Here is a 15,509-nt window from a genome sequence, read left to right on the forward strand (position 1 = left end):
ACTTCAATATAGCGCCGTCCGCTAATTTTCATCCACAAATGCATTAAAGCAAGCCAACATATCCAAGGCAATCCAAAGAAATATTTGCAATATCCGGAGCAGTCCTTGTCCAGAGCCGGACGCACACATCTGGTTCTAAGAAATATGTTCCGAAATCTGAAGAAAAATAAACCGCGCCGGTACAAAGAACGCAATGTCGCACCTTGGTTAGCCTTTCCATACATTTATTTAAGAGACCGTACGCGGCACTTCCCGTGTATTCACAACCCACAACCACCCTAATTGCCGCTTCGGGCAATAGCGACCCGCCGTCACCGACCACCACCAGACTGTGCGACTGACTGACTCCTCACGCTCCGTTGTACGCGTTGGCACTGGCGCGTCACCTGTCGAATGTAGTGACGCCAGCAAGTGACCTGTCCGGTCAGGTGGCGCCGGCACGTGACCTGTCCGGTCGGTCAGGTGACTCAGGCACGTGACCTGTCCGATCCGGTGACTCAGGCACGTGACCTGTCCGATCAGCTGACGCCGCCACGTGACCTGTGCGATCAGGTGACTCAGGCACGTGACCTGTCCGGTCAGGTGACACCGACGCGTGACCCGTCCGATCCGGTGACTCAGGCACGTGACCTGTCCGATCAGCTGACGCCGCCACGTGACCTGTGCGATCAGGTGACTCAGGCACGTGACCTGTCCGGTCAGGTGACACCGACGCGTGACCTGTCCGATCAGCTGACTCAGGCCACGAGTGTGCGCTTCTCCACGGTGACCTGGCAGCGAGGCTTGGACGCCATGGAGCAGGAAACCTGGGCGTACCAGCGTGGCGCATCGGCTGCCTCGTACACGGTCGGGTCATTCAGGGCGCCCGCCTCGATCTGGTGGACACGGACTCGGGTCAGGAAGGCCGCGGCACCAGACGTTTCGTCGACACTCAACCGTCGACATCGTAACCACTGCCGAGCTATGCTTCGTTGAAAGGGAGCAGGCAGAATGCGCAGCGTGCCCCGTATGCACATCCTCCACACTAGTACGGTTGTGATTGATCTGAATATGCACGTGCTGAGCTAGAAAGTTCGTTCTTGAACTGTTCTCTGGCTACATGTTAGCATTCTTGCAGGCCCAGCGGGCTCAGCGGCTAATCACACACACACGCATACACATACACATATCGCTACGCTGAGATGAGTAAATCATATAAACGTAAGGCTTACGTGGGTCGCATTTCAGTGACGTCATTGAACGACCATCGGATCACTCCGGAATATGACCATTCTCGTCGGACGCCCTCGCAGCAGGCCCCGGTTCGACTCGTGGCCCATGCCGCCTGCGCCGGGACGCTGATATGACCGTGCCCATAGTCGCAAGCGCTGCGCGAAACGCCGTGCAGCGCCGCGCGGAGCGCATCCCTATGCTTATGAACGATGGCGACGACTTCCAAGCCCCGAGGGACGGGCGTTTCCGTGGCCCAAATGCTAGCGGTACAGGGCAGTTCAGCAGCGACCCTTCTTTCCGCTTGCCTTACCTTGTAGCGCAGCAGACCCAGGTCGTAGTTGGAGACGATGCTGGGGAACTTAGTCTGGAAGCTGATAAGCGTGTCCAAGATTCCATCGCCTGAGAGCTTGTAGGACCTGTACGAAGCCTCGACCTGCCGTAGAAGTCGAGACATCGATAGCTATTGACGCAATGCTCCGAGATAGCATTTTCAACATGCTCGTTCGGAGATGCCCCAAATAGTTTCCAAGATGCGCCAGCCAGAACTTCCGTTTGGCGCCGCGACTGTCATCCAGTGCGAGCGTCATTGACGTCATCGCTCCCAAACGGTCACAAAAATGAATGGCAAGCGCCAGTTGACTTTCATGCCAACAAAACAGCTATGTTTAAGTGTTATTTTTGCTTCGCAATCCCCCAATAGATTTCCTGAGACTCCTGACAAGCAATGGCAGTGATCGTGACATCCGTAGAGTACACGCGGACGGTAATGTCCGTGTTGTCCCCAGGGTCGTCAGCACTGATCTTCGTTCGTCCATTACTAGCCTAGAGGCATAGGAAAAGCAGCATCCATCTCATCGCTCGCCCTCCCGGAGCGTTTTGCTGCTCCAGTCATCTGTCCCAACCTCCGCCCGCCACCCTGACCTTGACCAGCTGACTCTGCGCGTCGTAGAGGCCGAGCACGTCGTACTGGGCCGTATCAGCGGCGGTGGTCAGAGCTCTGACGTCATCGGCCGGCACGCCGCGCCGGTCGGTGACGGAGAACACGTCCAGCGGGTACAGGTACTGCTCGGCCGCCCTCACTGTCTTCGGCTTCAGCTGATGGACGAAGGCCGCGTGGTCAGCGAGGATCGCACTCGACTTGGGAACATCACGAAGCGTAGGGCACAGTCGGGAAAGACTTGCTCACACATAAATAGGGTTAAGTTTACAGTGTATTTTAAAGAAAATGAAATCGAATTCTCAATGGGTTGTATATCAGAGATGCAGAGATCACTGGCGTTGAGCACTGTCACAAGGGCAATGTCATTGTAGCAGAGCAACACTCTTCTTGGCATGGCAGTGCGTGGGCCTACAGGTTAATGAAACGTGGTGGCCTTCGGGAGCCGCATACCTGCAGATTGACCGGGTAGTGGTCGGAGACATCCTCCGTCAGCTCAAACCCGATGCCCCACGCCTCGTCGTAGCGGAAGGGGCCGATGCTGTTGTCCACCACGGCGTTCAGCAAGGCGTCTCCGTTCAGCACGATCCTGCCCGATCAGAGCGTGGACTGTGACGACGCTGTTACACCGGCGCACGCAGGTCCGTAGCATGCGTTCCGAACAAAATTGAAAAGGGTCCCAACTTCTGTCAGGAGGTGCACTGGCGTCCTGGCAAAAAGTGGGCACTTGCTTAATCACGGGCCTTTTTTTCCTGGCTTGGACAGCTATGCTTTACCATTATTTTGTATACTATTTGCTGCATAACTCTACAGAAAAAAGGAGCACACGCAATCGTCATGATACCTCATGCCAAAGTATAGGAGTCAGACGGGACGAGGGTGGTGATACACCCCAGATCGCAGGGGATGCACGAGCTCCGAGCGCTCCCGCCCAGCTACGGGCCCGGTCCACGCCTTGTCTACGGTCTTGCTCCACACTATCTCAAAAGCAGCTCCTCCGACAGTAAGTTGTCCAAGCTATGAGTCGCCTTGTACGACTCATGTCATAATAGCAACAGAGCTTGCGGAGCTACTGGTGTTCTATTGCCTTGGTCCCTACCAAAATCGCCGCCCGCTGCTGCCACCTACCGGTCGTAGGCGCAGTTTGTACTTGAGACGGTGGTGTCTGTGTAGTCGGCGATGGTCCACACAACGTCTTGGCGACTCTTCAGTCGGTTCACCGCCCACTCCGTCTCCGTGACGTAGCTGCAGCCGGCGTTGAAGTCGCCCAATAGGACGACATTACTGGCGCTCATCTCCTGCTGCACGTAGTCCAGCACGTCCGACAGTGCGTCAATCTCAACGTCGGCCTTTCTGGGCTGGGTGTGGATGCCGACCAGGGTGAGCTCGCTGAGGTACCCTGCCGCCAGAGGACGTTGGATTGCTCGCGGCGGAACTTCATCGTTGTGAAGAACATGATGGCGCGGACTCCCGAGCACTACTACTGAAATGACGAACCCTATCCGCGCTATAAATGGAAGGACTGGTGTTTTGCAACATACATTCAGCAGACCACTAGGGAGCGCATTACCGGTCCCGGCCAAGGACTGAGGGGCCATCCGTCCCAGCGCAGGGTGCCTTTCAGTATTGGCTACCATTCTGGTGACACGGCCCACATCGGCCCGCATTGTCCCAGGGGGCCCCAGTTGGTACAAGGGGTCCTCTGACTGGTATCTGAGAGCTCGGTCCCGCAGGCAGGAGTCCTTAATGCAATCTACAACCAGCCCTTTTGGGGTCCTGCGGGGCCTTCAGTGTTTCAGTCGGGCCCTTGATCATCGTCCCGAGATCATCGTCCCGAGGGGCTCTTCGGACCACTTTTTGGTCCCCTCAAACGCTGCTTCTAGCCGACTCGGGGCCCCTTGCCAGCACAAGACCCCCTGTTATGCACTATGGGCCCCTAGCTGACACAGGGGGCCTTCATTGCTTCAGGGGCCCGACCATCACAAATCGCGGGCTTGACCCTGCGGAACGGGGCCTTTAACACGACCTCCGGCCAGCCCTTCAAACTCCTCACATCTGGCCCACAATCGTCGGTCCGGGACATAGAGGGGCATATGACCCCCATACCCACCTGCCAGTGCCACTGAATTGGAAAATGAGTCTGAGACACGGGTAACTACCACTTTTTTTACTTTTCTGATCTGCTTCGACTGTAATATAGCGCTAGAGTGGATTTCGTCCCTCCGTCCCGTGACAACGAAATCCTTGATTTAGTGCTACCTGCTTGCCCAGTGGCTTAATGCGAGGACATGTCAAGACATCAGCTTATCAAACAAGCACACATGTCTGTTAGTCCGCCGTGACCGAAAGCTTAGCGACTGACTGATTCCGGACGTGGAAACAGGTCCCAACGAACTCACGGACGTCATCGAGGGCGAACGTGACGATGTACGGCTCCCGCTCGAACACGTCGCTGGGGTCCGGGTACATGAGGGCGCTCCGTACTCCAACGCGGTCCGATCTGTCGGAGACAGAGCACACGCATCCAGCTGTCAGCTGAACAACACCCAGGGACCGTGGTCGGGCTTAACCCGTTCAAGAAACATTCGGCGCCGGCGGAACCATAGCAAATTTCGACGGACGACCACTTGCTAGCAATGCAACCCACATTGCTAGAAAAGCTGGTGATGATGGCCATAATGGCTGCGAGAGACACAAAGACTACCGCGGGCGGAGGGCTCGAGTCGACCACAACTCCAGCTACCTGGACCCACCTATAGACGTAGGCGTACTGTTCGAACGCGTTCCTGCCGACCCGCGGCGACACGGTGACGCTGTAAGGCTGGCCGGTGGCGGCGGCCACCCGCGCCGTCAGGTTGTGGATGGCCGTCTCCGAGACGTCCACGATCTCCTGCACGAGCGTGATGTCGTACTGGGACAGGACCTGACGGGTGGACGGGCGGGCGGCGGGGTTATGGTCGGCTAGTAGCAGGCTACTTTTGCAGCGAAAGGGGAGACAAATTGCCATGTTTGTTCAGCTGCTGTACCGATGCGGTGACTGCAGACTGGGTCACCTCTCAGTTTGAGCACGCAGCCACCCAGATAGGCGTTGGACCGCGATCAAATCAGTCCGCTCGGAATTAGCTGAGATATACTTATTACACTATCCCCCCCCAAAAAAACAACAATACGAATGCATGTCTCGTAAGATTATCACAGTTCGAAGAGATGCCATCGATCAAAAGCGAAGAGCACACACCTATTCGAATAAATTCACTTAAATTTATGCGCATGGAATTCATTTGGAGAATGAGGTTACAAAGCCATACTTTTCAACGTCAATGGGTATGGATATGGGTATGGATATGGGTATGGGTCCGTCCAAATGGGCAAATGGGTCCGTCCAAATGGGTATGGGTAAACGTCAGCATCCGTTTACGGTTCGCGTCACTCACTGGTTGCAGTAAACTCCAGCTCAACTTCTCTCAAGCCGTCAAGGATGACAGTTGCGCAATGTCACGCATAAATTTAGAACAGATACGCGGTTCCTGTTCGCCTTCCTGCGCGGCGAGGAGACGCCGTTGGTGCCGGCAGCGCCACTATCAGCGCGGCGAGGGGACGCGTGCACGTCTCTTTGTCTCTGCGATGTGAAACGTGCCGCCTTCCCACACGCTCTACGTCCGGTTAAATAATTTACACACACGCCGACAAACGGAGCAGTATATCTAGATCTATAATTTATATAATATATATATTATATATATTATTAATACTATATAACATCTCTCTTTCTTTATCTCTCTCTCTCTCTCTCTCTTCTCTCTCTCTCTCTCTCTCTTCATCCTCCTCTCTCTCTCTTCTCTCTCTCTCTCTCTCTCCTCTCTCTCTCTCCCCTCTCTCTTCTCTCTCCTCTCCTCTCTCTCTCTCCTCTCTCTCTCTCTCTCTCTCTCTCTCTCTCTCTCTCCTCTCTCTCTCTCTCTCTCTCTCTCTCTCCCTCTCTCCTCTCTCTCTCTCTCTCTCTCCCGCTCTGCAAGTAAGCTCACGCTCGTAAGTTTGTAGTTTGAAGGAGGAGCTTATCTTCAAATAACATCAAAGCGTTGTGACATGACATCCTGCATTGGCATTTTGAGCACACCTCCGGAGTAACTCTTAGTATTTTTAAAACTGGATTTCGGCGCCTCTTGCACCAGGTTAGCGGACAAAGACATGACATGGTCTCTCAATCTGAGCAATAGGTGTTTCATCGTTTCCCTCTTTTAGCATCATCAAGACTTCCGATTAACTAATCTTGCGAAGAGTGGGAAACAAAGAATGCATGCAGTGCCATGGATCCCATGCAGCACCTCGTAAGAAGGTCTTCTTTAGGACAGAGAGCATTGCACAGTGAGGAATCGGCGGTGTGTTCACACAGGTTGGAGCGTCCAGGACGACGTTTGGGTAGCTGTGTTGTGATGCGTGACATGTATTGTTCTTTTTCATCTCACGCTGGAGTCCCAGCCAGGCACAAAAAGAACAGAACTGAGCAGTTCCCGTGCATGCACAAGGAGCAGGAAATTGGAAAAGGCTTCTTAGACTCAAAGAGATATTTCGTGCCTTACAACAGCCGCACAACTCAGTTGATTTACTCAGCTGACTTCTGGATTACGAAAGATTCACGCATCACAACATCATATGGGCCTTCAGGTTTCAAGTTAACTTTTACGATTTGCCCTTACTTCGCGTCACGAGAAGTCGCAGCCGAAATAGGTTGATATATCGTCTGAATCAATATGAAACTTGTTACTTGTTCAATGCACTGCAAAATAAATAAACTTGAGATGCAACATACCAACATGAGACCTTAAATTCTTCCATCGACCACACAAGCTGTACGAGACGCACTGTTTTCATTTGCTCTTGAAAATGTCCCTTCATTTCCGTCACACACGTAACCTCCAAATTGCCTTGCCGGCCTCTGAAATACCACGGGATCACGCAGCCCTTCACTGAGCGTTTCCGGTGGAGGACGTGCTCTGTCGCCGACCGCACGAGGCGACCCAGCATCTGAATCACCGCCGCACAGGTGGCGCGAGGCCCGGCTGGGCGCGGCCGAAGCCGGCGCGCCACGCACCCGACCCCCGAGCTCCGCGAGTCACGCGTCCGGACGGCGGGCGAGCCGGGTCGTCGGGGGTGGATCACCTTTGTACCTGTTTCCGTGGCTTTTAAGATGTATCTTACGACATGGGGTGAACGAGGTGACAGCAAATGCAGGTTGTTGTCACCATGTAGATGATGCCAAAACATAGTGAATGAAACTCGATGACTTTGGAAACTCAAGCAATAAGATCCTTTTAAAGGACTTCACGGGACGGGTAAACCCAAAGGTACATGTTTGAAATAGGTAACGCGTTGGGTTGGTCACATATCTCGGAAAAAATAGGTTGTGTTTGCATATTTGGGCATGACGTTTATGAAACTTTGGGCAAATTCTTCAAAGACACTACACACTGTTATTGCATGCTCTTTCGTTGGTCACAATAGTCCCGTCCATAAAATGCTGGAAAAATGCAAATGAGTGGGTCAAGTGCGGATCACTTGTTTGGGAATGTGTACAAGGAGGTCATGGGCACCTCCCCATGGGTGGCAGGTAGAACGGGTAAAGACAGTCGTACCAGTGAAAGTCTCTACGTGCCATCAATAGCTCGGAGCATCCTCCTCTCAAGTGTCTAGCAGACAGATGAGCATATTACTATTTGACATTCGCGGACAGATGCACGGAGGATATTGTTTGAAACTTAGGCTTTGGGCTTGGTAAGACCCAGCGGGTTTCCATGGGAAATCGAGGAAGTTGTAATGGTTTACCCTTTCAGTGGTTGTGTTTTGAAAGCGATGCAAATACTTTGTTTAAGACAGTATTGGTAGCTTTATTTCTCGTAGAAAAACCACGGGAATGAAAAGATGAATGTATTGATATTTCAGGTACATGCCTTTGATGTAAGAAACGTCAGCCTCAAACCCAAAACATTTCGTTTCAAAATACTTAACCCTGGGATGGAACGGGCTGCCGTTCAACTCCTGAGCGGAGCATTTCACCTGTAGAAATCTAAATCTTATTTTCTGAATGGGATTAGCAGTTATAGCAACACGAACGAAATATATCATGTGATTGCGCCATTAGTTTGTGGTGCTGTACGTGGTAATCCGTCCCAAGTATCAACCTGAAAATCGCACAGATGGAGCCTGCGGCCCTGGATACCTTCCGCACGCGTACCACTTGACTTCATAAAGCATCGGAAAGTGCCGCACCGGTGCCGCTGTCACCCTAGCCGGTACCAGAAGCGCCGCACCACGTGGGAGCTGGACCGGGGGACGTGCAGGGCCCGCCCGAAACGAGGCAGGAAAAGATCGAGCCCGCGCTCACCGCCACAGGGGACGAGACGCCCGAGTTCTGGTCCAGGGGCACGTCGGGGACCGATCCCTGGGAGTAGAGAAAGCCGGCCCGGCAACATATTGCACGAAGGCGTATTCTGGCCAAACGATCGGACCATGCAGAAAAATGAGAGCAGGACGGTCCACCTGAGAGGAAAAACGCGCGAAACAAATGAAGCGTGGTACGCAGGGCCGAAAAGGGAGGCCTCCGAGGCAAAACACAGTGTCGTGCATCAGGAGCCGGCAGCCGTACATAGAGAACAGGACGGCCCCGACGCTGACGGCCACGTAGGGACGACCTCTGACCCCGCGGGCAATGGGACGCCGACGAAAACACGCACGATGTGGGTGCTCGGGTGTTGTCCCCGCCAGAACCGGGGCATGGACGCTGTACGCTCCGACGATGCCCCTTGACCCTTCCCCATCAGGCGGGCGCTGACCACAAAAAACTCTCCTCTTGTACAACTGGGGGGGGGGGGGGGGGGGGGGCACTGGCCGTGCGACCCTCCCGGCATGGTACTGCGTCTCGGGCGAGAGGCGTGATCCCATAATTAAGAATGGGGCATATGTTAGGCGGTTTCGGCGCTAGTCCCGGGTTTGGCTGTCAGCTTGTGAGGACGGGGAGCGGAAGCCCGACCAGTCGGCTGATATGTGACTGTGTGCGGCTGTAATTTAATTGTTAAACATTGTTAAACGAGAGTATCCCATCCCGTTGTACTCTTCGCGCATTCATATGTCAGACGCGCACGATTTAATCAATAATACCAGTTTCCTCGAAATCATGAATAGCTCAGAATTTCGATTTTAAGCATCCAACCGTACGGGAGATGTCTCATTTGACTCGCTCACCACTAAGAAAGTCATACGTTCCATTTGCTATGCCTTTTCCGACGAGTGTGCTCTGTTATATTGCAACACACTGATTTGTCAAACTGTCTGGGCAATAAATGCCGCGAAAACTTGAAACACTATGCTTATACAAACAGGTGAGCATGCGAACATGCTTCACGCCAACATCAAGCTATTCTGCCGCGAATTCAGCGAAACTTTGTACTGTGGCTTGTGCTTTGTCTTGGCCTGTTGGCGTTTAGAACTGCGTTTTTTTTTCGAGGCGCACTTTGGCTTTGGGAACGGGAATATCATATAATCCGTATGACGCACTGGTCCACACTTCAACCAACCAACTGCTCGATAACAATTCCTTGCACGCTGGGCCAATCACAAACGTTCTTTAAGGCCCAATAGAGATGCGCACGGCCGTTGTGACGACGGTGGTGGCGACTGCAGGAACGAATCGTTAAGTTGATCAAAAGCGTTGACAGCGTAGTTTAGGCGGGAAAATAATTACATTTGATGTCCTTGTTATGTCCAGACGGTGTTGCAGCGGTGCTACTCAGTTATCAGGCGTAACTCGTCCTGAGGTTTCACTAGAGCATGTTTTTGAAATATGCCACAAAGGTGAGACACTCCCTTTTATACCCCCGCCACATTTCACCGCCGTACTAAAAATTTAGCTGCTCTCGCCAGCTTTGGCTGCCAATACCGAGATCTCGATGTGTACATCATGCAACATTAGTTGGCCGTCACAAATTCAGGTCGAAAGTCGTGTAAAAGCTGCTTCTTTCGCTTTAACCTATTAGCTGTAGGTTAGCTAAGCAACACAAATATTTTGTTTTCAACCGGTTTCACCGCGCATAACGATAATTAGTTGTTGTGATTAATATTCGTGCTTAAATTTGATGGAGTATACTGTAACTCATTTTGTCATATTTTTTGCGAAAAAACGTAGCCTGAAAATGTCGGAAATCACAAGTCTCTGGAGAAAACGAACGTGCTCCGTGTGCTTACGTCCTGTGTTTGGCGATCCACGGATGCGCTTAGGAAGACTCTTTCTCGCGTATAGAAATAATAAACAAAAAGAAAAAGGGAAAGGCCGGAATTCAAAGTTTTTAGGGGCCTTAAGGTCCAGGGGCGATAGCCATGCGAGTTTGACCATCAAGCTGGCGACGAAGTTCGATAATACGTAAATCAGTATTCGTCCGAGAGGACTTTTGATTGGTATGAGAACCCGAATGGAGATGCAACACGACTTTTAGATCGCGTTGGGTACACACTTTAAGACTAGCAGGTAACTTCCCGAATGCCTTACTTATGCTACCAACTAGCAGAGCTGTAGGAGGTTTAGTCATGCCATTTAAACGGACTCATTCGATTTTCATGTGGAAGATAAACACGACGAGCACAACAAGCGATACGGACAAGCCTAGTGTGGTACCAACACCAGCTGACCGTCACGAATATCACTCGAGTATGAATATGTTGTCGACGGCGAGGCACGCATGCCGAGTGGTTAACTCTTCACGGAATCCTGGACCCGCCCTCGGGTCAGTGACAGCGGCAGATGCCTATCTTAATGCTCATTCCCCGCATCGCGTGACGTTGTGCATGGCGATAATGAAAAGCAAGCTGAAATATAGGCAAAACAACGCAGAGAATATTCAATACCGACAATGTATCCTTTTGAAGACGACCAATAAGCCGCGACCATGTCTTTCGATGCTGTTCTTCGTAGCAAACAGCATTTGAAGATCAGTTGGGGTACCTGGCAGATGGAAGGTACCGCGACTGACGTTTTAAATGCAGACGAAGGCCACGAGAGCCATTTGACATGAGGGTCATATGTAGTGGTCCACACATGACACTTTGTTTAAGCACGCACCTTCGTCACAAGCACGCACGCACGTCAGTCACGCACGCACGTCACACCTTCGAAGCACCGGGCTTCAGTCTCCTACAAGTATAGCTACAACAGTGTAGTGTTTACTCTGAAAACTGCTTAACACTGTTGTGACGTCTTCTAAAGATAAGATAACTAAGATAAAGATAACTAAGAAAGATAAAGATAACTAAGAAATATCTTGCTTACATGCTGAGTAACACTGAGTTTGGTCGCATGCAGACCCCAGTTGAAGGCATTTTGTGGTCTGGGATGATACCTGAAACGTGTTGCGCTTGGCATATCGACGCACACCTTATTAGTGCGCGCCAGCGAGTGCAGCGGTCAAATAATTGCCTCGGGACCGCTGGACGCGAGGCGCACTCGGTACCCCACATGGAAGCCCAGCATTCTCACCACTGATATTTCCGGCCTAGGTTATGTGATGCAGTTCACTGAAGAAAGAACACACCGCCCTGGGACCAAGTGATACATTTACAAAAACAAATCATAACATTGAGAACATGAATTCTCGTGCCACCACGAGCAATAACATGACGAAATTTGCAGGTTTAGAAAAAAAGTGAAAGCGATTCCTTTATCTGTGTGCCATGCCGTGTCACAACATCCATCATTATCTGAAACATATGGAGGTAACCTAGCTATCATATGCAATTTATAATAACATAAATTAACCTCTAAACCAAGTTGCTCATTCCGCAGACTACCTTCCAGTCGCTTCTCCAACCGCCCATGCGGGCCGGTCCATGGTGTGCACTTGGACCTGGCTGGCCACTGGGACTGGTCCATAGTATGCACTCGGGCCTGGCTGGCCACTGGGACCGGTCCATGGTGTGTACTCGGGCCTGACTGGCCACTGGGACTGTTCCGCGTCAACGTGGCACCTGGCCGGCGACATCTGATCCCGGCTTCGACTAGTGTTCTTCAGCTTCTTTGCAGTTAGGAAGTTGTACGCTTCCCGCCTTAGTCAAATGGGGGTGTGGGATTGCCGTGATATTGCAGGGCTGCAGTGCTGCCTGATCAGAAATGTTTGAAGTAGCTGCCTCAAATATATTGCAGCGCAACTGTTAAATAGCTGTGCTACGCTTGTCTGAAAACTGCATTGTGGCGCGCGCAGTGCTCACACCCAGGGGTTTCACCTATGTAAAATCTGTAGGAGAAGGAGGAAGGGGGGGGGGGAGGGCTGGCCGCCAATGTTGATCTGGCCTTCTCCCAAAGCACAGTTTTAACCCATATTTCGGTAACTGTAACTTGCTTCCCCGATGAAAAAACTTTCGTAGATTACAAAATGTTTTACTGCGGAGAAACGACTTCAAATCAGAAGACAACGTGAAGCTGCCTTTTAATGAAAAGCTTAGAAAGGAGTGTGATAACAGAAAAAAAAATCTTAACAGATTCAAGTAAGGGGTTACCGATGACTGCCGCTGCCGCTAATCGCGTTGCAGCGCTTAATTGCCAGTCCGATACCCACCGCAGTCACGATTGTGCAACAAATACCCTTGCCACTGTAGGAGGGATGTAGGTTAAGTTTCATCTGGGCCATCCTCCACTTTTAAAAGCTGTCGTTTGTTGCAGCCAATTGTTTTTTGTCCAAATCCAGGCGCTATCATGCGGAAATTTGCCAAACATTTCCAGACTGGCCTAGCACATGGAGGAGTTAGCATCACAAACATTGAGTACCTACAGAACACTTGTAAGCCTTGATCGTTTTTTCGCCTCGCTCGCAAAGAGCGCCGAAATGATCATCAATGCACGATATGCGCGAGCGATCATCGACGGTCACATGACCAGGGACAAATGAGGCCATCAAACATGCAGGCAAACCCACACACCCACACACACACACCCACACACCCACCCACCCACCCACACACACACACACACACACACACACACACACACACAGACACACACCCACACACACTAAACTGTCGTTCCATCTGAATCTGACTTACCCTGACCAGCAGGTCCATGACGTCTCGTTTCTGCATCTTAGTGATGCCAAAGCGCTGGACGTTGAAGGCGGCGATGGAGAGCGGCTCGCCCACCACGCTGGCCTCCTCGGCCCGCGCCGCGGCCAGCACGGCCAGCAGCAGCGCCGCTCCTGTCAGACGGTACACCATGCTGAGTCGGGACGCCGCGGCCTCCGTGCTGACGGAGCTCGGCAGCGATCGCGAGTGAGGCGGTGCCCGGGCCCGCCAGCCCCGTCCTGCCCACTGCCCCCTCCCCTGGAACCTACCGGAGCTGACGTGCAAAGGTCAGTCAAACGTACCGCCGCCGAACAGGCAGCTATGGAGAGGAGGGGGGGGGGGGGGGGGGCAGGGCTGTGTGCGTGATTGTGGGCCGCCAGCGCGCCCGACTCTGAGCCCCGGAAACAACAGGGCATCCGGTGTCGAGCTGCGCCATCTCAGCCCGTCAGTGAGTCAGCTCTACGCTGGGACACAAGCACCAATGTGAGAGCACGTGACGGTTGTGGGCTGACAGACGGCTCCAGTGGGACGTGTGCACTCCCGGATAGTGAGTGGTAGCTGGAAGTAAGTGGTAGTGGCAGCTGGTAGATAATGGTTGGTAGCTCAAGGCGCCGTAGCTGGCCCACGAAGGTAAAATGTCGCTCTTACGCTGATGAGCATGTTCCCTCAGTTCCAGAGCATGACATCGCGCCTGTGAACACCAATTACTAATCGCGACATGCATGACTCAGTGTACGCAGGCTGGGAACATCCGGACCCCGGCTGCGTCTGTCATCCGTAAGCTCTTTTGTAACGCCATGAGTCGCGCTGGAGCCATGCGAGTATCTACATCCGGGACCTCGCAGCGTCAAGCCGGGCACTTCGCTCGGACCGGAACCGACACGACGTCAAACGTTGACGTCGGTGATTTGAGCAATACGAGAGCGACCAGAACCGTATGGCCCGTGGTGATTCGCCATACGACTCGACGGGCTACCACTGAAACCGCTCTGCACAAGTGCCACGGTGCGCGTGGGAAGCGAGCGCTGTGCCCCGGTGAGATGAATCCACCATTTCTGGTCACGGCTTACCTAGAGCGGCGGCGGCGGAGCGGTGCATAGTCGGCGCTGATCACCGCGGAGACCCCCGACTGACACGTGATCCACCCACCTCGCCCCTTTCTACGCTCGGGACGAGCGCATCAGCTGCGCCTTCTTGACGTCAGAGCCACCTGCGCGGCCCGCGCCTCTTGGCAGCCCAGCATGATAGACAGTCAAACGTACAAAGGAGAGTAATTATCAGCCCGATCCCACCAGCTGCGCCGGGCCCGGGCGCGTCACTCTGCCATCCCCGCGGGAGACTAGGCGACAAGCAGTCCTGCCACCTCTGCGCCATGCTGTCCCCAGGTCACGAGAGGAGTGCTCGGCCGCGTCCCCACGCTTCCGCGCGGAAAGATCACCTTGTGCAGCTGGAGCTGACAGCGTGTGGCCTTCGCGCCGAACGGTTGCTGTGGAGCAGCCGTTCGAGTGGCAGGTAGCAGGTAGCAGCGTAGCAGGCGTGCATGCTTACCCGACATGAAGAGGGGTCATAATCTGTCGGTAGCACAGCAACACGACTGCCAGCGGTGGACGCCGTGCGTTACGCAGCTATTGCACGCCGCTGAAGCTTAATCATTCAAGTCAAGCTGGGTAGGTGAACAGGCTTCCGAACCTGCCTCTGAAGCGATGGCTACTGCTGAGATAACTAAAAGGCAACACAAGACAAGAATACGAAAACAAGACCACATGGACGACAGTGCTTTGAGTATTTTCGTGGGTTCTAGTTAATTAAACATAAATGGATGGGCAACAGAGGCGATGTCGTTCATTTTTCACGTCGCGTGGCCCTTCCATAAGTGGTGACGCAATGTTAGCTGGAATTTACACGGGGATTCGGTGACGCAGACATCTTCAGTGTCCTAGTTTAGCATATGGAGCAGACAATCCGATAATCAAGGGAAATACATCACGAAAATAGCATTTGTACGTGACACGTGCGGCGTGTTTCCCGCAGTATCGACGTCAGGTCGTCAGCTATCCTCAGCTGCAAGTGCTCACACCATCTGATAGGCTTCACACCTAAGGTCACTTATGAGCGCCAATCTGCTGGGACGCACACACATGGCAACCCTCGGCGAGAAGCACGTGATCCCATTCCTTACGAAATGTATGGCATGCATGCGTACGCGATTAAATATCGGCAATTTAAGTGTCAGGTAGACGCGTAGAGGAAGGACAAGGCAAGGCAT

General features: G+C 52.8%; 1 protein-coding gene across 1 annotated transcript; it reads right to left on the minus strand.

Annotated features, from left to right (window-relative positions):
• Positions 1–218: 218 nt before the first annotated feature.
• On the minus strand, positions 219–14,381 carry LOC119101325 (deoxyribonuclease-1). Its single transcript, XM_037224632.1, has 9 exons — positions 14,314–14,381; positions 13,229–13,377; positions 4,903–5,072; positions 4,549–4,649; positions 3,278–3,548; positions 2,603–2,738; positions 2,134–2,307; positions 1,523–1,645; positions 219–875 (listed from the first exon to the last, which is right to left on the minus strand). Exons 1-9 carry the CDS (start codon positions 14,339–14,341, stop codon positions 738–740), a joined length of 1,290 nt encoding a protein of 429 aa, XP_037080527.1. The 5' UTR covers positions 14,342–14,381; the 3' UTR covers positions 219–737.
• Between the last annotated feature and the right edge of the window lie 1,128 nt (positions 14,382–15,509).

This window comes from Pollicipes pollicipes, unplaced genomic scaffold, assembly GCF_011947565.3.
Source record: "Pollicipes pollicipes isolate AB1234 unplaced genomic scaffold, Ppol_2.1 Scaffold_4881;HRSCAF=5763_pilon_pilon_pilon, whole genome shotgun sequence".
Classification (NCBI taxonomy): Eukaryota; Metazoa; Arthropoda; class Thecostraca; order Pollicipedomorpha; family Pollicipedidae; genus Pollicipes; species Pollicipes pollicipes.